The 23,871-nt window shown below is 41.0% G+C and overlaps 1 protein-coding gene across 3 annotated transcripts in view; it reads left to right on the top strand.

The window, feature by feature from the left end:
- Positions 1-22,740, top strand: part of dock4b (dedicator of cytokinesis 4b) — a 112,160-nt gene extending 89,420 nt beyond the window's left edge. Inside the window, exons 40-52 of one of the 3 annotated variants that reach the window (XM_078281352.1) lie at positions 642-808; positions 3,177-3,263; positions 5,467-5,643; positions 8,132-8,215; positions 9,027-9,146; positions 9,528-9,649; positions 10,950-11,061; positions 11,905-11,986; positions 13,218-13,327; positions 14,873-14,945; positions 17,549-17,665; positions 18,430-18,491; positions 20,957-22,740. In XM_078281352.1, the coding sequence (XP_078137478.1) occupies positions 642-808; positions 3,177-3,263; positions 5,467-5,643; positions 8,132-8,215; positions 9,027-9,146; positions 9,528-9,649; positions 10,950-11,061; positions 11,905-11,986; positions 13,218-13,327; positions 14,873-14,945; positions 17,549-17,665; positions 18,430-18,491; positions 20,957-21,412 (1,769 nt within the window). In that variant the 3' untranslated portion in view covers positions 21,413-22,740. Of the gene's footprint in view, positions 1-641; positions 809-3,176; positions 3,264-5,466; positions 5,644-8,131; positions 8,216-9,026; positions 9,147-9,527; positions 9,650-10,940; positions 11,062-11,904; positions 11,987-13,217; positions 13,328-14,872; positions 14,946-17,548; positions 17,666-18,429; positions 18,492-20,956 lie in introns of all 3 variants that reach the window. The other 2 variants (XM_078281349.1, XM_078281350.1) reach the window with 2 other exon arrangements.
- The last annotated feature ends 1,131 nt before the right edge of the window (positions 22,741-23,871 follow it).

Raw genomic sequence — 23,871 nt, 5'->3', positions numbered from 1 at the left:
TGTTTGCTTGTTTGAGCTTCCCCTACTGAAAAAAAGACTGGGATCGTTTGAATGAATTATGTAATCAATAGAATCTCTCTCAGGTTGCTCACCCACCTGTATGGCCTTGTTGCAAACACTCATGCATATAAATGAATGTACAGTAGCTGTCCTAACTGCTATTTCCCTGGTCAAGTCCCTCCTGATTGAAGGAGTTGCTCATGATGAGGAGGGTGAGCCTGAACACCGCATCACTTCCTGCTCCTCTATCCTCTTCAAAATTACGAGTCGAGTGTGTCTGTCATTTGCCTTGACTTTATTTCTTTTGCATTTTTGTTTCTCTGTTTAGTTCTTCTGTTTGTGTTCTTCTTTTGTGCACTGATTGTGTACCAGCATGACATGTGTGGTTGCGTATGCATTCTTTTGGAGTGTGGCAGGAGTAGTAAAAGGCCCCTATTACAGTCGTATACCCTTGGCAGGGTTTCTATGTGGATGTAAATAAAAGTGTGTGTGACTAATGAAACAAGATTGTGTCCCTTGTCCTCTGTGTGAGCGTATCTGCGATTTCTCATGTTCTTTCAGGTCAATGAAGAATTCTTGTCAGTTTTAGTGCTTTACCTTGTCACTCTCTTGTACTTTCCCTTAACGTCCGGTGCCTTCAGACCTGCAGATCTATGCTGTAACCCCCATCCCAGAGAGTCAAGATGTGCTGCAGAGAGATGGAGTGCCTGACAACATCAAAAGCTTCTACAAGTTCAATCACATCTGGAGGTTCAGATATGACCGGCCCTTTCACAAGGGCACCAAAGACAAGGAGAATGAGTTCAAGGTACGGGGGGGGGGAAGCAAGATGATGATGAAGATAGACAGCTGCTGACACGCAAAGCACAGAAACTAGACACATAGTATATAAAGGGCAGTGTGACACAGACATTTCTCTGCTTTTGTGTATTTTCATCTCTTCTTCACTCTATGAATTTGTCAATTTTGTGGAGATGAGCTTTTAGATAATGAACTTTGAGCCTTTTACAGCTTGTGGAGAAGCTGCTAAATGTCATGCTCTGAAAAATCTTTTTTTTATATTTCAGAATTTAAAATGATACATTTAGGATCATTAGCATTTTTTCACTGCAGACCGATGTGAAATGGCTCAATTTCCTTCCTTCTCTACCTTGTTCATCGATCATAGGCTTTTGTAGGTAATGATAGTTTTGAACCTGCGCCCAGGTATTAGTTTGTGTGTAGCGCATGTTTTATTCATCGTGACTCGGGTATCACTAATTATACTTGGGTACCATTCAAAACTGTGCAATTGCAGTCTTTACAGCTTGATTCAGTTACACACATGCAAACCCACACAGCTGCATGCACTCTAAACACACACACACACACACACACACTCCATGCAGTCATTTCATCTCCGTTCCATCAAAGCTCTTTGGCCAAATTTAATCACGATATCACATTTCCATCAGGGCTGGATATCTCTGGCCCTCAGGTGGGAATAATATGTATGATAAACTTGTGCATGGTGACAAGAGTGTGCAGCAGCCAGGATATGGTGTGATCAGTCATTATAAAGTAGAAAAGAAAGCAGTTTACAAAATTCAACCAAGAAGTTTCTATCTGCAGAAAAAAATTGTTTACAAAGGTCAAGACTTTTATTTTTATTTTTTCAGCTTTTCCTTTTGACTTCCCGCTCTTAAACTATAATACATATTTTTGTTCAGGTGGGTTTTTTGCCTTTAAAAAGCAGAAAATCTATAAAGGGCAGCAGGGTTGTAGTGAGTCGGAAGACCCTTCTTCACCCTGAGGACACTGGATCGATGCTGCATGTCAGCACTCATCTGCTCTGCTAAAGTGTCTGGGTTCTAAACTAAGCTTCAACTAAGTTAAGTTAATGTGAATTAAAGCATGCTAACATCCTAAACTAACATGTGAACATGACAAACACACCTGCTTAATATCAGCATGTTAGCATTGTCACTGTGAGCATGTTAGCATGCTGGTATTAGCATTTAGTTCAAAGCACCGCCGTGTCAAAATACAGCCTCATAGAGACTCTTACTCTTTTGTTGAGATTAAAAGTTAAGGATAATTCTTAACCTTATAAAAAGTATCTTAACAAAATAAAGCTCCAGATAAAGCTAGTAAGTGGTGGCCTGACAAGCCAGACCCACATCAAGATGTTGGGTCTGGGAACTCACCATGGGCAGGGCTCAATCCGAGGGGCGGGATAAACTGCACTCATAGCCAACAAGAGCAACACTAGTTGATAGATTAAACCTTTGCTGTATCCAGTCGGCAAAACTCCGTACACATCTTCCTTTTTGAAGAATGACTTAAGTGCTTAACTCCAAGTCTTCCAGAGTCGCGGCCAAAGCCGATTCGAAAGACTGCTGTTCGCCAGCAGCAGCAGCCATCTTCTTTGTTTTCAAGTAGCAGGGAATTCACGCGGAACCGTCGCAACTCTGCCGTCCTTATGTTAAGCCCACCCACCAACTCTATACACGATGTGATTGGCCTGACCAGAATTTGGTTTTTCCAGCTCACAAGCCAACGGAGAGTTGCTAGACTGACCCTGGCTGCAAATTACATTTGCTGCCGCTAGGGTGCGTCTAGATTTCTCGGCTAAGTGGACCTTGAGTTAAGATTCTTTTTCAAACAGTTTTTTTTAGATAAATTGATGGATGAGTTAATCTATAAAATGTCAGTAAATAGAATACACAAATTACAATTATTGTAACTACTCTATATTCTTCGCGTCTCAAGATGTTTTTACAACAAACATAGTGTGAACGTTACCGTAGGTGCTTCACTTTAGTGTAAATCTATTGTGTTAATAACCTGCAGTGAATGCTAGAGTTTCCACAGTTTGCGTGCTGTCAGAATAACCTTGTGGGATGTTGGCACATTGACAAGCAATGCTGGCTGACAGGTTAAGTGGTGGAACATGAATGATGATACAAGATATAAGACATGACATCCGAACCACACCTTCAAGTGGGTGTTTGGTGGTACGTGTGCTCTACATGTTTTCTCCAACTATGTATCAGTAATTAAATAGTGTGATGTTTGCTAGAAATAAAGTGCATGTGTGCATCAGGCACATCAGGCATAAATAGCATAAATAGCTGTTTTTGTTTTTAAAATATGTTTAGCAATCAGCTAATACTGTGTGTTGTGTGTTAATGCAGAGCCTGTGGGTGGAGAGGACAACCCTGACTCTGGTCCAGAGTCTCCCAGGCATCTCCCGCTGGTTTGAAGTAGAGAAGAGAGAGCTGGTGAGTGTGACCACCTCTGATGAAATAACCATGACGACGTAACTGCAACACACACTCATCTCACGCAAGGGACACCGTAATATACTTTTAGTTTGCAGGTTGCAATTTATGTAGAGTACTGCCAGTCAATACCCAAGTATTGATCCAAGTCTTTATATTGAACAACAATAATGACCTAGGTCATGAGTTTGGGGCTATTGGACACATTTCATTTCCTCCATTGGACGGATTAGTCCATATGTCATGCTAAAGACTGAATTGCTTTGCATTGATTGCCAACGTCCAATTTGTTTTTAATTGATCTTTGTATTGGGACATTTTTACCAATACCTATTCCATGTTTTTAGGCTGTCACTATCATTGCTACACACGTAAATTCTCTTCAAAAGCTTCCCGTCTTGGGTCTTCTCATTCAGATCTCTGAGGAGTGGGAGGATTTTAAGTGCTGTTTTGTCTAGCGTATGAAAAATAACTAGGGCTGTCAATCGATTAAAAAATGTAATCTAATTAATTACATACTCTGTGATTAATTAATCGAAATTAATCGCATACATAATTAACGGTGCCTGAACCGATACTTTTTAAGAAAGTAAAAAAAGAAAAGAAAAAAGAAGGGTACTAAACAACAGTCGGTGACATTAAAGAACGGCTTGTTTATTGCTAAGGCCATATGGTCAAAATTAAATGATTTAATAATAATAATAATAATGTATAACAATAACTTATTTCACTAGTAAATTGCTGTTGAACGACAAAAACAACCACCAGATGGGAAAAGGACATTTACAATAACTTCAAATGCACCACGCGGCTGTAGTTTACCAGTTTAATTCAACGCACCGTCTGTGTTGTTTTTCCGACGGCAGCTGCAGATTGTTACATCCCGGTGTTGAATCCTCTACAGTAAAACACAGTCACACTTTACACCGTTTAGCGTTAGCTGTCAGCATTTTAACCGTGTTTAATCCAGCTACTAGCTAGCGGTAGGCTAACGTTAGCTGCTGTCGAGTATAGTGTTAACTAGCGTCACGTGCAGCGATGTTTGTGTTGTCTGTATCGTCTTCAGAGCATCAGAGAGAAGTGCAGACATATCAGTGGCACCAGATTTCGGTAGCCATGGTTGGCAGGAAGAAGATTTTTACAAGTAAATGTTCCAATTAATAATCCAGGCAGCACATTCTCGTCTCCCTCCTTCATTTTACAGTCGAATGGTGGCCAGAATGGTTCCGGGTCAAACGTCAATATGGAATGGATTAATCTGCGTTATTTTGACAGCCCTAAAAATAACACAATGTCTCTGTTGGTCTTAGCACATATTCTTTAGCGCATAGCTGCTGAACGTGGTGTGAAATTGAGAATTGTGAACCCAGTGTTATTTTATGATGGTTATGCAGTAAGTATCAGTGTTTACAATAATATAGTGTGCACCTTATATACTTAAAGCTGCTTTAATCATTATGTTTCTATCAACAACGCCTTGATTGCTACGTGTATGTGAAAGGTGTCGCAAGTAGTGATAAAACCGTAAGTAATTATTATGACCAACTACGCATTTCCTACTAGCTCTGTCACGCTTTTCTGTTTTGGTTCAGTCTGACTAGGCAGCACTTTTTAGTGAAAAGGCTAAAAAAAAATATCCACTTCATGGCTAATTTAAGACAACTAGCTGGTGAACATAGTGGAGCATTTAGCAGTTAAAGAGCTGATATTTGAGATATTTCCCTCTGGAGTTGGTGGAGACAAAACAAATTAAAATTAAGAGTGAATATTGGATTTAGATTTATCATGTGGTTGAAACACGACTCCAAAGGACTGTGAATGTTGCCCCATATCTGCTGGATGTGTATATAAGCCACTGTTGGCTATCAGGTTCACCACTTAAAACTGAAAAGATTATATGTCAGTATTGTGTTTACAGCTTGTTTTTCCACTGGCCCCCAAGTGCCCATTATTTTGTTAATATATGTTTACAAATTTTTTTTCATAAGATATCCACCAAAACAATTTCAGTCAGATATTAAGGTAGAACTGTGTAAATGTTGCCAGAAATGTGGACAGAGTTTTAGGTGTAGTTTTTGAAACCTTTTTCATGCAAATGTGCAAAATTGTTGAGCAATGTAGACATAAGAAAGCTCCCTTTAGAGCTACAGAAGAAGTGGTCCCTTAAAACTCTTGCATTTTTCTGCAACCTCCCCCTTGGCAGGTGGAGGTAAGCCCGTTGGAGAATGCCATCGAGGTGATCGAGAACAAAAACTTACAACTGCGCACATTGATCACCCAGTGTCAGAGCCGGCAGATGCAGAACATCAACCCCCTCACCATGTGCCTCAACGGGGTCATCGACGCCGCTGTCAACGGGGGGCTGGCCCGCTACCAAGAGGTATGGATGGATAGATGGATGGAGGAGAAGGTTGGAGGGTTTTAGAGACCGTGGCATGAGTGAGGAGCCATGACATATGGATTGCCTAATGATGCTTGAAGGTGGGTTTTAGCGGAGAGACGTATGGACAGAGAATCGTTTTGCCGAGTGAGGAGCGAATGAACAGATGGATGGATGGATGCATGAATTGCTGGGTGAAGGTTTGAATGATATGGATGGACAGAATGGATAGATGAGTGGAGAGCAGGAAGGGGGTGGAATTGGAGAAATGAGATGGATCGGTGGTTGCGTTAATGGATGGAAGGATGGATGTGGGGAGAGACAGGGCTCAGGTCAGAATGTTGCAGAATGAGGAGTGGGAAGAAGGATATATGTAGAGAGATGGATGGCTTGTAATGGCGGAATGAATGAGATGGGAGTGTTTATACAGCTACTTTATGGTTTACTGAAGTGGTAACAGAGAGACACACAGATTGGTAGAGAAAAACTTGAATGTGGTCAATCCCGCTGACAAACATTTGCATCTACTGCTTCTCCAAAAGCTCCTTGTCAGTAGACAATTGTGGGATAACAGTAAAGTGCAATTTCTTAACCAGTAGGAGATCAATTGAAGAAAAAGGCATCTAAAATTTTTTACCCTCAACACACTGAGTGGACTCAGCGACTTGCTTGTGTCGCATAGCAACCACCCTTTTCCACCGGGAGCCGAGTGTGGGTTCGTTTGTATGTGTGTGTGCATGTGTTTTGGCATATACTGTATGCGTTTGTGAGAGTATATTGGGTTTGTGCAGAAGAGCGTGCCTCTGTGTAGAAGTGGCCTATTAAGGTTTGTAAGATACTTGATGGAGCCACAAAGGTGAGGGTCGCTGAAGTGCTTTCCACCTTTACTGCCATTATTTTGTTAGAAAAATATGGAATAATTTTCAGCTTCCAATATACTTACAGAGCAGTTTTTTTCTCACTTTCATACACTGCAGGCATCATAATGTATATATTTCTACATATAAAATTGTATAAATGGCATTTCCCTGGGTAAAAATTGACCACCAACTTCATTCAACTATTTCATACACAATATAAAGTGACGAATTGCAATTGTTTGGCATGAGATGGACACAGCTGGGGCTGTTTCTGCAGAAAACGCACTGCTACCGATACCAACACTCATTTTCCTTTACAGAATATCGCATGCAGTACTCAACGGAATGTGCCATCAATCTGTTAATTTCCCCGCGTAATGCCGATTGACAGCTGTGGAGGTTTGCTCGCCCCCCCCCCCTCAGCGTTCCATCTCTAATTGGACCTTTCTAATGATTAACTGAGCTACTCCATGGCGAGGACTCAATCCCTGCAGCCCAACGAAAACATTTCCATCAATCGTAGAAGATTATTGATTCTTTTCGCTGCCTTTTTCTGGTGGTCTCTCTTTTGGAATTATTGCATATATACTTTTTAGTACATCGCTTATAAACGGTGTAATAACGTTTATGCAATAAAATATTTTTATCATCTCTTATCCATCTGTGTTGCATGGTTTAATAAGAGAGGAACGTGATATCATGTACAGTGTACACAAATAGATTCTATCTTGATAATAACATGCCTTGTTTTATTGAGGATTCATAGTCGAGAAGCCGTAGTTTCATGCATTTATTGTGTGTGTGTGTGACATGTTTGAAGCAGCATCTGTCATCTGCCTCTGTCTCTTTGGAGATATACAGCTGTCCTTGGGAGAGGAACCATGCTGATATTTTTGGTGAACCTTTCAGTCCCTTATTTTTATGTGCGTTTCTCTCCGTGGCAGATTTGAAAGCAGATTGTGAGCCAGGCCTTTCATTGGCTCGTCGTCTTTCCTCTTTGAGCACTCTAAAGCAGATACAAAAGGATTTACCATAATCTAAAGCCACATTACAAGTGTTGATGGCATGTCAGCAGGGAACTTGGCGTTAAATATATGGATGACACACACACACACACACACACACACACACACACACACACAGTTTTTCATCATTCAAAGCAGATCAGGCCATTTCTCATCTTATCGGTTGCCTTTTTGAAGGACATGTCTGAAAATGTGAATAGAAAGCACAGTCTGAAACCCATAATCAATAAGTTTGATGTTTCTGAAGAAACATGATCTGTAACAGGACAAATTGGCCACTAAATCACAGTAAAAAATAATCCTTTGATCGCACCATTTGACAGTGTTTTTCTTTTTTGCTGGTCCCTGAACTTGATATAAATGTCACAGCACAAAGACCCAGACAGGAGCATTACACCCCATTTGAGCTGGATGTTAGTTTACTCTGTGTGGTTATTTACTCAGTTTGTTCGTGAACATTTTTTTAAGGATTCAACCAAAAAGTGTGGACACTGATCCACTGTCAGCCCAGCGGGGATTCAGGTAGCACTGCTGTGCAGAAAGCCTACAGCTTCAGCTCCCGGTGTATGAATAACAGATGTTCTGCATTTTGTCTCCACGCAGGCCTTCTTCGTGAAGGACTACATTATGAATCACCCTGAGGATGGCGAGAAGATCGGCCGACTGAGAGAACTCATGTTTGAACAGGTCTGTAATAAGAGATGTATACATTTCAGTGTAATGTATGCTCATAAATGTGTTTTAAATCCAGAGGAAATATCAAAAAACATGATGATCAGGAATAGACCACCATATATGTAACAGCATGTTTATCCTCTATCATGGAAGCTGAACTTGAGCGTGCCAGTTCATTCCTGACCTTGGAGAAAGTGTGTGACAAAACACTCTCAACTCAAGGTCCCCTTACTTCTCCTAGAACTTTCTCAGTCTGCAGATGAAGATTTTATAATGCTGTCGAAAGCACCAGAACAAGTGTAGAAGTGGACCTTGAGTTGCCAGATAGATACCGGATTTTTAAAAGGAGCAGGCCTGTGTCTGAGAGTTAAAAAAAAAAAAAAAAAACCTTCACCTAAACATGTATTATAAACAAGCATTTTTGATGAGGATCCCTTAATCTGTTTTTCAAATAATTGTGACCAAGATAAGTGACATTTTTCTGGCGGAGAATTATATAAACGCACTTTTATCGCATAGGTTAGGTATTTCTGTACTGCAATTTATTGGTCCAGTTTTAGTACCCCTGTCAGGTGAGATTAGCCTTGTTTTGTTTATGAAACCCAAATTAACTGCATCTCATTGTGTTCACAAATTGTTCTTAATTGTTCTCTGTAGTGGGAATTGTTTCACTGAATTTGTCAACTTGCAGACTCATTTTAACCAAGCACGCCCGGAACAAATTACGATTTACACAGATGAAGTAGGAGGAATAAAAGCTCTTGTCATGTTCACATTGGTTGTTTGTGATATCCCGAGATGTTAACCAGCTTTTGTTTTGCAGGCACACATTCTGGAGTACGGCCTCGCTGTGCACGAGAAGTTTGTTCCCCAGGACATGAGACCTCTCCACAAGAAGTTAGTGGACCAGTTTCATCTGATGAAATCCAGTCTTGGTATACAGGTAGGCCAGAAGCTGACACATGGTGATATAAAAATATATTTCAGATGATTTCAGATTTAATGAACCAATGAGGGATTCAAATATCAGGTTAAACAGAAGTTAAATCAGTTAATGGCGGATCAATTATGTACTAGGAAGATTGAAATATTCCCACTTAATGATTTTCCTCACATTATTTATTTAAGTGCATGCTGTTTGTGACAACAAAAGCCGACTGCTGTGTTTTGACTTCTGAGTGAATAACCTCAGAGAAGAAAGCCCACCCCTCATTAAACACACTTCCTTTACCTGCATTTGTGTGTATTTTATTTACATATGTTATGCTGGCATGAATAAGCATTTAATCATGTGCACTGCCTCTTCTCCATTTTAAAACCCCAGGAGTTTCCTGCTTATGTGCGAGCAAGCCCAGTGCACTTCACCAACGGGAGCCCACGGACATGCAGGAACTCTGTGCCAAACATCATCAGCCCAGACGGTGGCAGAGGGGTTGCCAGGCGGAGGTGATGACCTCCTTTGTCTAATGATGTTATGTCTTTCTTATATATTCCTATACTTCAGCGTTGAAGTACTCATATTGTGCATTTTGGCTTTTTCCCTTTCCTTTATTGTGTTATATATCTTTTTTTGCGCATGTAATCGGTTTACAAAGTGAAAAAGTCCATCCCAAAAGGACTTACCATCTTCAACAGAAAACACTGTTCACAAACTGCTCCAAACAGCTCTATTGTAGTCCAGCCTTTACTTCCGTGACGAACGTGCATCACTTTGTAACACACGTTATAATGCTCGCCTAGCTGCTAGCATGGCACTCCCTCATACTCTGCTTCTGACTGGCTAGTAGTCCTTACCTAGCTACTGCGCATGTGCGCCTCCCAACAAAGATGGAACAGAAGTGAGATGCCTCACTCTGTAGCTAAAACAGAGAGCTCAACACACAGGGTGAAAAGAGGAGCTGCAGTAATATACAGTACAACAAAAATATGGTGTTTTTTGAAAATGAAACCATGTAAAAATAATATGAGCAGAAATTCCTCCTTCATATCTTCTCACCTTTTTGCTTTCTCTTGATGTGCTGCCTTTTTTGTATACCCACCTCACCTTAAACACCATGCTCTGTGCCTTTGCTCTCTTCTTCCTTCCGTTCTTTACCGGTGTGGCTCCATCTGGGGATACAGTAGGTGTGTGCGTCTGGCTGGCACCCACAGGGATATTTCTGTGTGGCTGCTGCCAAGCCAGCAGGCAGACTGTGTGCACACGCGTCTGTGTGTGTGTGTTTTTTGATGTGTTCAGTGACCCTGCCACTCTGTCTACCTGCGACATTCTGTCTCCGTAGTCTGATCCCAGGGGGCAAAGCCACACATCCAGACACACACACATTACCTCAGTCTCCCAGTGACATTTCACATTTTTACATACTGAGTTTTGATTTCTTTTTGTTCTCTGTTTGGTAACGAAAAACGAGTTACATCTTTTCTTTAAAAATCATTTTTGGTGAAGGCTTGCGCTTTCCTTGAAAAACCCTGTTGTGTTTGTTCTCTAGCCTTTCTTTTACACTTTTGCCTTTCAAGTGCTTGATGAAATGCTGTGATTGCTGCATCGATTATCTTTTTATAATCTTGACATTTTCTGTCCCTGTTTGTCTTTTTCCCTGCCTGCCTGCCTTTTTGTTTGGCTTTTCATGCTGACTTTTCGGTGAGTGAAACCTCTGAAAGCTAATGAAACAAAATGCCATAACCTATCTCCCTTTACCGAAAGCCACCATGACCCTCTATCTCCGTGTCTTACTCTCAGTCTCCCTAGCTACCCTGCGGTGAACCGCTACTCCTCGTCCTCTCTGTCGTCTCAGGCCTCCAATGAAGTCAGCAACATCACAGGGCAGTCGGAGAGTTCGGATGAAGTCTTCAACATGCAGGTAATCTCCCTCTCTCTCTCATAGACGCATACATGCAATCTTATGCCTTCCCACACAGCCAAACAAAGGCTTTCAAGGTAAGTAGATTGAGTCCACATCCCAACATGTGCCCTCCTGCTCCCTACAGATTTCACATGCAATATTTTTTAATCCTCCTCGCTCCGTTCCACTCTCATCTCTCTTCTCCTCTGTCCCTTTCTTTCCAACCGTCCTCTGCGCTGGTTTCATAATTGTTGTGATTATATCAAATAAGGACAAAGTGCTTTGTGTGGTTCGTCCAAGCAGCTTCCTGGAGTTGGGCAGTAATCTAAACTGGATTTGGCCAATTCAGAAAGCTGTCGACAACTCCTGGCAAGCTGTCTGGCGCACCTGCTGGCAAGCCTGGAATAACAGGAAGCAAAGAAAAACACAAGAGGAAAAAAAGGCCGTTGTCAGGGATCTGACTGAACCGATATCAATATTATTTTTGAACATCATAGCTTTTATTTTTTGGGCAAGTACAAATCATCACGTTTCAGAACATTTCAGTCACAAATTGCATTAAGCCTTTAACCCCCACTGTCCTGGAGATATAAGGTTTCAGTTGCAGACTCTGCAGTGGATTGAACATGGATTCCTTTTACTGACTGTCTAATCTGGTCTCATCTGTTGTTGATAATATACATACCACTTTCATATAACCACCCGTAAAAACATGACATGTTGTTTTTATACAGATTAGCACAAGATATAAGGTGTTAATTATTAAGCTACTGTATTTATTTTATATATATAAAAGATAATTGTATAATGTTCTGGTTCATGTTAGTAATGTTGTTGTTGTTGTCGTCATACCACCTACAGCCCAGTCCGTCTACCTCAAGCCTCAGCTCCAACCATTCTGCCTCGCCCAATGTCACCAGCTCAGCCCCCTCCAGTGCCAGAGGTGAGACAGGCACTCTTACAGATAGCACAATTTTTAATTTTTTTTTTTAACAATGGTATACACTGTAGACTTTTAGCTGATAATTCACTTCAGAGTGACTTACACAGAGGACGAAGACAGAGGTTCAGCTGGACACACTGAACATGGGGACTGAACCTTTGACCTTTCAGTGACACAATGTTCTCTCAAACCACTGCAGCGTCCTGTCTGGTGAGGCCAGCGAGGTTAGACGACTAGCTGGGGAACACGAACAGGAGAGGTTGATGGGGTCAAAAAAAGAGAACAATGAGGAGAGAGGGTTGAATTGAAAGTTAGAGACTGAAAAATAGAGGGAATACAAAAGGAGCTGAGATGGAAATGAAATGTGCTGAGACGTGGAGACAAATGCTGTTGAAAGAAACATGGAGCGAGAGAAAGTAAGAGATGATTACAGCTCTGTGGAGTATCCCTTTTGGACCTCAATACAATCTCCAGTCCATCCCGGGCCACCCAAGCCTCCTCTACAGTGTCGAATATGTAAATTTCGAATGCCTTCTCTGTCTGTCCTCTTATCTCGCCATGTTCAAATGTGCAAACGTGATCCTGCCTGATCCACATCATAAAAAGTAAGGATATATGAAGACGTTTATGGAAGCTTATACACTCCCCTTTGGCAAGCTGCTGGCAGCGGGCGGCGCCCTTATAAAAGTGGCCTCTGTCTACCCATAAAGCCTATAGAGAATTATTGCTTGTGTGGTCTTATCTGAATGAGAGCCAGAGATGGGTATCTCATACTCATATGATAGCCTTCCAAGTGCTATTACATTCGCTAATGGATCGAAATCTATACAGTGGCTAACAACAGATGAGGGGAAGTGCTGTAAAAATGATGCAAGCCAGTATTTTGTGTGTGTGTGTGTGTGTGTGTGTGTGTGTGTGTGTGTGTTTGTTTTTATGTCTCTCTCGGAGTGTGTCTAGGTTTAGCATGTGTCTCTCTCTGTTGTTATTGTGAGTGAAGAGGGGGTGTGTGTGTGGAGGGGGGGCAGGTCATTTATCATGTCGTAGAGCTAGTGAGGCTGAAAGAATGGTAGAAAGGCTTGGAGGGAGAACGAGAGAGATTGGCCTTTCCTGATTGCCAGTATTTGTGGGTAATAGTCTAACACCTTGCTGCTATTTGGTCCCTTATGTGTTGCACATGCTCCTGCGTGTGTATGTGTGTTACCGGCCTAACATCTCATACTGTCCATTTCAGGTTCACCACAGATGGCAGAGAAACACAAGCATTCCAGAGAAAATGCCTGCCTGTCTCCACGAGAGCGACCGGTCAGCGCCATCTTCCCCAACCCTCTGGACCCTGCACAGGTTAACACACACACACACACACACACACAGCATGTGTGGGTGGGTGGTATATCCAGAAGGAATGGCACAATATAGCCATTTATCGGATCCGGCTATAACTTGTGCAACTGTCACCCCCTTAGGTTAAAACAAATAGATATTTGCATGCAAAGAAAAAGTGGATAAAAAATAGATCCAGACAAATTAGTTTTTGGCCTTTTTGTGACCGAACAATGAGGAAATACGTCTGCTAGTACGAGGAAAGCATGTTTTAAAGAAAATGAAGACATTGTTTCTTGAGGCACTGATTATTCACTCTGCTAATGCAAAGCCAGCAATAGAAGCACACAAACTAACCGTGCATCTAAACCGTTTTGTGAAATGGGATACTAAAAAAAAAAAAAAAATCTAATTTGCCAACTAAAATTAAAATGTTATCGTTCCATGTGTGGCGTCATGTAGGCCTTTAACATAAGCACACCCAAAAAATCACAACAGAGTTACGGATCGGGACGAGCTATTTCAGGCACCACTGGTTGTTGTTCCAGGTCATTTTCTCCAGACAATGTAAGGTGACTCCCAGGTGAAATGAGCATGTACCTCAGTTGAATCATCAGTACATACTGTAAGATGCACAATGGGGTCATAAAATATCATTGATAAACAATTGAAAGTGCAAAACTGTACATAAAAGCATAAATGGTGAAGTTAACCATGACTCCCAAGGTGCATCCTAAAATTCTGTTATGTGCACCGTTGACAGTGGAAAACTGATAATACATTAAGCAACTATGTTGTTGTGTTTTGTTCCCAACTGCAACAACATAGTATTTTGAATTCACTACAGCTCTTTTTCTCCATAGCAACGGTGGCCAAGGCCCATGGGTTTTGTAGCATTGAGAGCCGTCTCTGTATCTATATTAAGTAACATTTAGGATATAATAAAAGTTAATGAATACAGAGTGGGAAAAACACTTTTCTATACTATAAGCCAATGAACATATCCACCCTGGGTGTGCTATTTTTAGTAAAGTAACACTTTTTTTTTTTTTCTCTGACTTGCAGCTCTTACAGATGGTTGCATTCTCTTCAGTCGTGTTTACTTGGCTCCACCTGTCTTCCGAATGTGTGATTTTGACAAAATTTGTTTTGACACTTTGCTCATTATAGCCATGTTTGCATGACATGCAGCTGCCCATGATGTGCATGCTGAGGCAGAAATCAAGGTCACTTATGTATTATATACCATATCTTAATGGGCAAAAATTGACTCCTAGACGAGGGCACATGCCATGAGGTCTTTTGTAGCTGAGAACAGGAGCAGCAGTTGAGCTTTGCCTCATTTTCAGTTAAAGCCGTTCTAGTACAGCAAGAACAAGAGCCTACAAAAACATGATATTGCAGTGTAGCTGAAGGGCAGTATGTAACGCAATCACACACTCCAGCCTCAGTGACAAAGTTACTGGAACAGTAAAAGGCCTTTTTTTACCTATGTTCTCTCAAATACACTGGCTCACGCTGTTCATATTTGACATTGTCATTTGGACTATTTCTTTTTTTGTGCAGAGAGCTCCTTCTCATCAGATAGGCGATACCACTTTACCAAGGAGTGACCCCAACCTCTCAGCACCAGACAAAGGTAAAACGCTATGTTTAGCATATTCGTTTACAGCCTTCTCTTCCATGCACTCATGACTTTCCACATTCAGAAACCCTCGAAATACACTCTCACCTTCCAGGGCATCCCCTCCAGCAGAATAATAATGCCAAAGTATAGTGTGCATTTTTTTTTTTTTTTTTTTATATATTATTTTTAGTTCTCCTTACTGTTAGCGCAGTAATGCAGAGTTGCTGCAGCAGTAACTGGCATCTTCTCTATTACTCATTGACACTTACACCACCGTCCAGGGTGGCGTATCTGTCCAGACATGCAGTGTGTGTGACAGTTTGACCGCAGAGTGACTGGAGGCATCTGTCTTCATACAGCTGCATCAGGGAGCTCCTCAGGACACACACAAACAAACACATTTACTCACACACACACACACACACACGCTGGGCTCCATTTTTCTCCGACTTCTACGCCTTGGTGTGTCAGGGCCTTACACACTGTCTAGATTACAGTTTTCCATCTTCCGTTATCCTAAAAGAGTTATAAAAATGGCGGGTACTATTCCTGCAATGCTGATAGACGTGTGTGACATTCATATGTATGAATTCATATCTATTAGGTAAGCCCTTTGGTTGTAATTTCGCTCAGCATAGTCAAGGAGAGATGTATATTTCTCACATTTGTCTCGTCTGGGAAAAAAAAATATGCCTGAATTGATTGCTTTTCTGTAAAATGCACTCGTGGAATGTATTTCCATCAATCAGTGCTGCTCACGAACACTTTGTGAAATAATTAGGGAGGATTGCGGAAGAGACACCTTTAAAATAAAGAGTGAAGAGCGTGGATGTGATAGCTTCCTCGTGACTCACACACACAAAATCACACCTTTCCATGTGAGTCGAGTGTGATCTGTAAATAATACAGTGAGAGATAGATGAACTGCCACAGTATGGTGACATGACACCTTTATGCATATGACAATGACGAAAGGTGCTATAATTGACACAAAACCTGTGATTGTAAAAAAGTGTTGTTTGCCACATCTTCTGCCTTGAACTTTAAATTATAACTCCAAATAATGAATGTAGAGTTGTTGTGCCTAGACTCTAGTTTGTTTAAATGAAACCTGTTCTGTAACAGGGTCCAGAGGCATCAGACTACCACAACTTCATTAACTCTGACCTTACCAATCACCCTGACTGGGATTTCAATAGTGTCTGATTACATTTTATTTTTATAGAATAGTCTGCACTCAAAGTAGCTCCTAGACTTGAAGTGGCTACTTAAGAGATTTTAAGTTTGATTGAATGTGACCTTTAAACCTGAAAAACAGTCTGAGATTTCTACCAGATGTAGTGTTGGATTGATGGTGCATTTGTATTGTCTAGATTTTATGGAATTGTGGCATTGCACAGAACAACAAAATTATTTTTCTCTTTTCTATTTGACTATTTATGCGACAAAACAAAGCACTCTGATAAAATTCTTTTTGAAATATTGCCAGCGAATAAAAACTAAACAATAATGGAAATATGAACTACTTACTTATTTATACAAAGTGTCATGATAAAAATAAATAAACACATTTATGGACTAAAATCATCTCCTGTCCCTCTAAGAAAAACACACAAAAGGCAGGACAAAAAGAAAGGGGGGGGGGAAGCAAGAACAAACAGCTGGAACACGTCAATGATTGAGACACGCCTCAGAATTCCGGGAAGATGTAATCATTAAAAATGCATTACAAAAAATGAGACTAAATTGTCACTGACTAATACACACTTTTGTCAGATGAATGTCCACTGAACTGTGCTCTCGTGGGCTGCAGAGTGAGCCATAGCAGCGAGCACTGTTCATATTCCTTTTAAGTTCATTTTAGTGTAACCCCAAATGCGCTGACCTCCACAATGCGCGTCCAGTAGAATTCTAACAATGTCAGGAGGCAGAAATTATTGTTTTATTGTATTATTGTTTTACTCAATAGGACAAAAAAAAGAGTCCCTTTTGTGCATCTCTGAGCTCCTGAGTCATGTTACTCTCAGGTCTTACTGGTCCTACTTTTAGATAAAAATCTCAAGCATGGCATAATATATAAGCGCAAAAGAGGATACCAGGCTAGAAAATTAATATCACTGCTATGTAGAATAGGTTATGCTTAAAGCTCCTGAAAACTTGGCTTCATCAGATTCTGCTTCAAATATTGCTTGATTGTGATTGGTGCACGCAAGTACGGGACATCACCTTTTTTGAGCCCTGCCCACTTTAAAATTAAGAAAATGAGTAGAACACCGAGAAGGGGAAACGCAGATATCCGTCATGTGAAATACCTAAAACTGTTTGGGAGAAGATAGAATGTTCATGCTGGATCCCATCGCTCATCGTAACAAGCTGAAGTTTTAGGGCTCTTTTAACATAATGCACTTCATCCTACACTCTATTTCTGGAAATGTGTGCGCTGTCGCACGTTTGGTGTGTCACTGCAGTTTGTGTTTTTAATACATTACAACCAACTGATCATTCTTAATTTGTTTCCAGTTATCAGACCATCCATCTGAAATGTGTTTTTCCATGTTGTCTTGTGTAATCCCATAACGTGTTGAGTGACTTGTGATGTTTCTGTGTACTGTAAGTGAGACCCACACCCAGTAGCTGGAGCCTAGACAGTGTCAAAGAGGGCCCTCCATCCTTCTCTGACTCTTTTGGCAAATTGCTATGCCCTCCTGTACCTCCTAGGCCACCATACTCAGGTAAAGTGGCAGATTGTGGTCAATTCTCCGATGAAGAATGATACTAATTTTCCACTCCAACTCTTGACACCTGGTGCTTCCTCCACCACCTCCACCTACTTTGACATTTCCCCATCTGAGGCTCTCAGCTACTGTTTTCTGGCTTACTGCTACCAAATTCCTCCACATACATGATGGCAACTGCTGTTTATTCACTAACTGGCTTGAAATGCTGATATTTGCTAGTATGAGATGTGTAATTTGAGCTGAGAACAAGTCTGAAAATCTCTGTGGACTTTCAGGGGGCCGAAGTCGATCCCAATTGAAATTTCATCAATTCCTGGATTTGTGTTTTATTTGACCCTTTCAGCCCCCTGAGAAATGCTTGTCATTACATTTCAACAACAGTTTTTCCACCATCAACTCAAACTGTATTTTAGTTGTTTACTTATTTACAGATGCAACAGACTTGACTTATTCCCCAGTGCTTTCTGATATATTGTACTGCCCAGCAGCGAAATAAGTAGATGGAGTGTTTTTCCTTCTGCCCTCATTGCATAGAGTAGTAACAGCTGTTGGATGTGGAAACGGCTTAAGGCAGCCGAAAGGACCTGCAGAACATTAGCGCGTATTTGATTCATTGATGCTTTAAGCCACTGGCTACAAACACCGCTACATGTGTGTATGTTTGCATGACTCGGGCTGTGTCAGCATGGTGAACGGAAGAAAACAGTCCTCTAATTAATTAAAATAATCTCTCTCTCTCTCTCTCATCTGGTTGTCAGCAGGCTCCTCTGCTAAAAACATGAGGTCGCAGTCTCCTGTCACGTCTAGATCGCCACAAAAGGTTGGTTCTGTTTTTGTCATTCACTTCTTCTGTCCGTTTGAGTTTTGGGCTTTTTTTTTTGTTTCTCTTTCTTTCCCTGAGGCAGCCTGACCTTGCTTAGTGACATCCTTGGGGCCTTTATCCTACACTGCTTATGTTTTACTGGCCAGCTCCAGGGTCTTTATCCTACTCTGTGTCAACCCGAGGCCGGGGAGCTTTGCACTGCTGCTCACTGAAGCTGCTAACTGCTCCAGTGCTGCTGATTTTGTAGTTTTTATGACACGGCTGTCCCAAAGAGGACCCAAAACGGGACTGGCTGGAGGGCACTCATCGTATTAGCTAAATGTACACCTGGCAGGTGCTAACTGTCCACTGTGTTTAATTCAAGCTCTGAGAGGATGTCACCTGGCCTGCTTGCCAGAAATATGCAAAACCAGATGGATTTTTTCCACTTTACTACATGTACTTGTCAGTAAATTTAAATTTCAAAGACTGTTTTCAAGACTACTTTTTATGTTTATCTGTAGGTAAACTGATGCGCTTTGTCTCCGAGCTCTGATTTGTTGTTAATGAGCCTCTTAGTAGTTAATACCAGTCTGCAAAAGCAGGAGATGTCCAGTAGAGTTTAACTAAGCGCTGAGAGAGCTTTTAATGAGGGGTAAAAAGTTGTTTTGAAACTCTGGTGAACCAAAGTCTGTCTGCTGTTAACTGTTATCTTCTTTGCGGGCTTGTTACGAGCAACAGTGCTAAGCTCCCAGCCTGGTTGCGGGTGTGATGTCTTCTTACATGTGACAACTACCAAGAATGCGGTTGTTTGTGTGGTCTGTGAGGCAGAAATAGAGAGAGAGAGAGAACATCTCTGGAAACCAAAGTGTGAGTGACAGCTTGGCACTCAGCATGCTCTGTCAATCAGATTTGTGTGTGTGTGCGTGTGCGTGTGCGTGTGTGTGTGTGTGTGTGTGTGTCTTCTGTGGCAATAGAAGAGGCTTGGAGCGAAGTACCAAGCTGCCCAGCACAGCCAGAGTTGGGTCCTCTGTGGACCTCCAGCAGGCCCCATTATCTGGCACATACGTCGAACACACACATCAGTCAGTGCAGCCGGGGGCCCATTACCAGAGCACAAACCCCAGGACAGTAGTGAACCTGCAGAAAACACATGGGGCCAGTCTGACAGCGCTGCACTTACTCATCTGCAGTGGTAGAAATGATATTTAGTGGAAGCCTCCCTCTGGAGAAACTGGGTCAGGAGTGTAAATGGTGTGTGAGCACTATATATTTTATTTTATAATGATTTTTTACCATTACATTTGAAATTAAACCAAAATGTGCCCTTTATATTGTCAGAGATGACATTTTAAATATTAATAAATAAATAAAAAACAATATCCATGCTCACATAACCTTGCATTGCCGAATACTGTCACCCTAAATCATGCTTCTGTATTCCTTTACCACACAATCAAAACCTACCACCTTGTCCTCCATCCTCCCAAAAAAAAGGGGGATTCAATAGGTTTACATCCCATGTGTGCCAGTAGTTCACCTAGGGGCTAGAGGGATTATTCCAATCCAAAGCATATCTCCCCTTTCTTCCAGTGTGATGGGGGTAGATACATTAAGAAGGTGATGTGGGGTAGATACATTAAGAAGGCTGACCATGTTCTCTCAAACAAACTCAGCACTATATTATATACAAAGACTTTCATTGTGCTCGCCCCAGATGTGAAAAGGTTTGTCCAGTCGTGCATGCCAAATGGATACCTCTCTTAGTGTGTGCCTGGTGTAGCATGAACAATACAACCTTTACTGATCAATTACTGCACTAGATCCAATCAAGTTTTAGCAGAAATAATGGCAGCATGGTGTAATTGCTTAGAAAAACATTTTTGATGAGTGATCAGATTTTTGAGGGGGAAAGTGTGGCATATTGTGTTTTTTACGTCTCGGCGCACAGGGCTGGTTGATGCAGTGTAAAAACCTGGCCCTCTCAATCTGTTCACTAAATCCTTTTTCTTTTTTTTTAAGTATTTATCGTTGCTGTAAGGCTGTGTCAGCACACACATTACAGCCAGAATATCAATATGGTTGGGTGCTTTCCATAATTGTTTATGTACATTGTTTTCAAAACGTTACGTTTTTGCCTCTTTCTCTCACTTTCTTGTGAAATGCTAGGTACTTTCACTTCAAGCCACTAAAACTCCTTTAAATGAACAATCTGAGAAGGAAAAGCACTTTTTAATAGAACTTAGGGGTCACGAGTATAAACTGCTCCAGGGCTACGACTAATCATTATTTTCATTATTAATAAATCTACCAATTGTTTTTTCCTTTAATTGAATATCTTCAGCTGCTTAATTTAAAAAGGGCAAAAGCCAAAAAAGGTTGTGGTAGACTACTGCTCTATACAATAAAAAGCTTATTAGATTTTCCACATGAAAAAAAAATGAAAAAACATGATTTTCTTTTCATTCTTTCTCTTCTTTTAGACTACAGTGCCACCTTTCACCCCTTCGCCCACCGAGTGCCAGTCCACCAGCCTGGTCTCCAACTCCCCCGTCCTCTCCGGCAGCTACAGCAGTGGCATCTCCTCCCTCAGTCGATGCAGCGTGTCGGAAGCTTCTGGCACCGAGCTGCCTGCAGGGGACCACCCGTCCCACCCGCTGCCTCCTTCCACCACCTTGCCAAACTCTGTCTCTAGCAGCTCAGACGAGCCGATCCGCAGAGAGAACAAGACACCTCCCCCCTACAGCGTGTACGAGAGGAACAACCCCCGCAGGCCTGTGCCGCTGCCCCACAGTCTCTCCATCCCCCCACAGACGGACCCCCCGGCCCTGCCACCCAAGCCTCACCAGCTCCGCACAGGCAGCATGAAGCTGGACGGAACCTCCGACCCTCGAGTCCCCAGACCAAGGCCTCTGCCCAGGAAGGTGTCCCAGCTATAGGTGCTAGTTCAGGTCCAGGTCTGGAGAAGAAACACACTGGCGTATTTTGCACTTTTCTACTGGGCACTCACTTGTTTTTGTGATCTTCAGTTTAGCATTCCTGACCTACACTCCATCAAAAGACACAGGCCTATAGATTAACAGGCAGTCAAAAAAAAAAACTGAAGAAACTGTCAAATAATGAAAGTTTCTTTTTGTATTTACTAGAGGGCATTGCATTGCCTTTGACTTGGTCATTCCGCACTTTTAGCTCTAGTATGTATAATAGGTCACCACGGTCAGTCGCAACATATGTTTACCAGAACACTCTAGAATAACACAGTTTTGATAGATGTAATAATCTCAAATATATGTATATTGGTATATATGAGAATTGTTTTTGCCTTAAGTATTGGAAACAGAGTCTTTTATCTGTCAGTCTTGCACGTTTTTTTTTTTTAAACGACTCCGTACATTTGTATACTGTGTGGCTAAAAAGGTGCTAGAGGCCTCGAGTATGCATTTCAGTGAAGGGTAGTAGAAACGGGTGTGTTCCCATAGTCATATCCACACAAGCAATGGTACAAAAAAGTTAAACATGCTAAAAAAAAAAGTGTTATGATTAAATGAAAACATTTTGTAATACCTGCCAGCTTTAAAATTCTGACGGAAATTACATTTTAATGCAGTGAAACAAAGTTTGGTTATATGTAAATCTAGAAAAGTTTTTAGTGGGATTTTCTAACAACCCACTCTACTGCCGTTTTCTCTTACCAAAAATTGCCCCCATTAACAATGAAATCACGAGCCTGGACCAAACACACGGGAAAACGCTGGTGCAATTGCATGTTTAGAAGCTGGACTTTGCCTTTGACCATTGCCATTTATGTGAACACACCCTATCCCTCCTGCATGATGTACATGACAACAGATCTTTAGGCGGGGGTTACCAAGTATTGTGCCAAAGCAAAATGGACAATGTGCTGTAAAGAAACCTTTTTGAACTAGGACCTGGAATCAAGAAGCTCGGAAACGCTCAACTAAAAAGACATTTTTAAGAAAGAATTTTTAATGTGATTTTACCCAAAAATCCTAATTAAACTGTAATCTACAGATCAGATGTGACTCAAGACAAGCACAAACCAGACTTAATATATAATCTGTATAACGACCAGTACTGTTATTATGAACTCTGTTTGACAAAGCAGTAATTGGAGTTTCACTGTCAGCAGTCACCTTAAAACACATGAGGACTGACACTCTGTTGAAGAAATATTTACAAACTAATCATTGTCAAATATTTGTACAGTTGAGATGTACTTTGTGTTTAATTAAAAAGATGGACGTGAGTTGGCTGCACTATAAATAGTTCCTCAGTTCAACCACATTGCATTGCTGCAGTGAAGTAAGTGTTCTGTGGCAGGCACATTTCACATTGTTTTGTAAAAAAGAGACATAAAATATTCATCAATCTTAAATTCCGTGCACCATTTTCTTTTTGGGGAGGGTTAGCTTTAGTATTGTTTGTATTTTTCATTTTTTGTATGGTTAATTTACTTTTTGATTTGTTGTGAATTTTTTAGATTAAATATTCACATTAATCAGTACTTGAGAACCTGTAAATTATGAGATTAATGTAAGAATACCAAATATACAATTTGTGTATTGCAATTAATGTAAATATTGTGTTTTTAACAAAATGTAGCTATAACATTTTACAGCTTTGAATGTAATGTTGAAGCAGCAAATTATTATAAATGTTCAAACTTTTATGGTTTTGTGAGTGTAGAAAAACTAAGGTTATAATGACACCTAACACATTTACAAGTTCAATAAACTGCTACCTATGTAATACAAATGGATTTATTGACAGATTTCTATGACAGTTTGGAGATTTGTGGCTTAGAAGTTGTCTTCTTTTATGTGGTATTGAAGTTTCAGATACGCAAAACACTCTCTCAGCGCTGAAAAGATCATAAGAGATGAGACCTAATGCACCCCCAGGGATTAACTGGCTCACTTCCTACTCTCCCCGGAACGCGTAGCTCCTATGGCGCCATTTTGATGCTACCAAGCCATCACCTCCCGTTAGCATTCCATTGACTGCCATTCATTTTGGCGCCACTTTGACAGTGAATAACTTTACATCTGAATCGTTTAAAGACTTTATTTGTCCATTGTCGTGTTTCTTTAGAAATAAACAATGTATAAAAGGCTCCATTACCTTGTATCTCACGTTATGGCTCCGTAGCAGACGTTTTTGTAAAATAGGCTAACGATTGTGTCATAACCACGCGACTTACTGTCGCATAGTAGAGGAATTACCGTAAAGTACAGGAGAAGCGCGCAGGCAGTTTCGTTTCACATTAGCTGTTAAAGTGTAATTACTAATGGTAACTAGCATTTTAGTTAGCAATAATTACCCTGTGCCTATGTTATCTCCTTACATATACCTACGCTCTCCGTCTCTGCAATATTCG

Source organism: Sander vitreus, chromosome 23 (assembly GCF_031162955.1).
Source record: "Sander vitreus isolate 19-12246 chromosome 23, sanVit1, whole genome shotgun sequence".
Lineage (NCBI taxonomy): Eukaryota > Metazoa > Chordata > Actinopteri > Perciformes > Percidae > Sander > Sander vitreus.
This window is presented reverse-complemented; position numbering and strand designations above follow the sequence as displayed.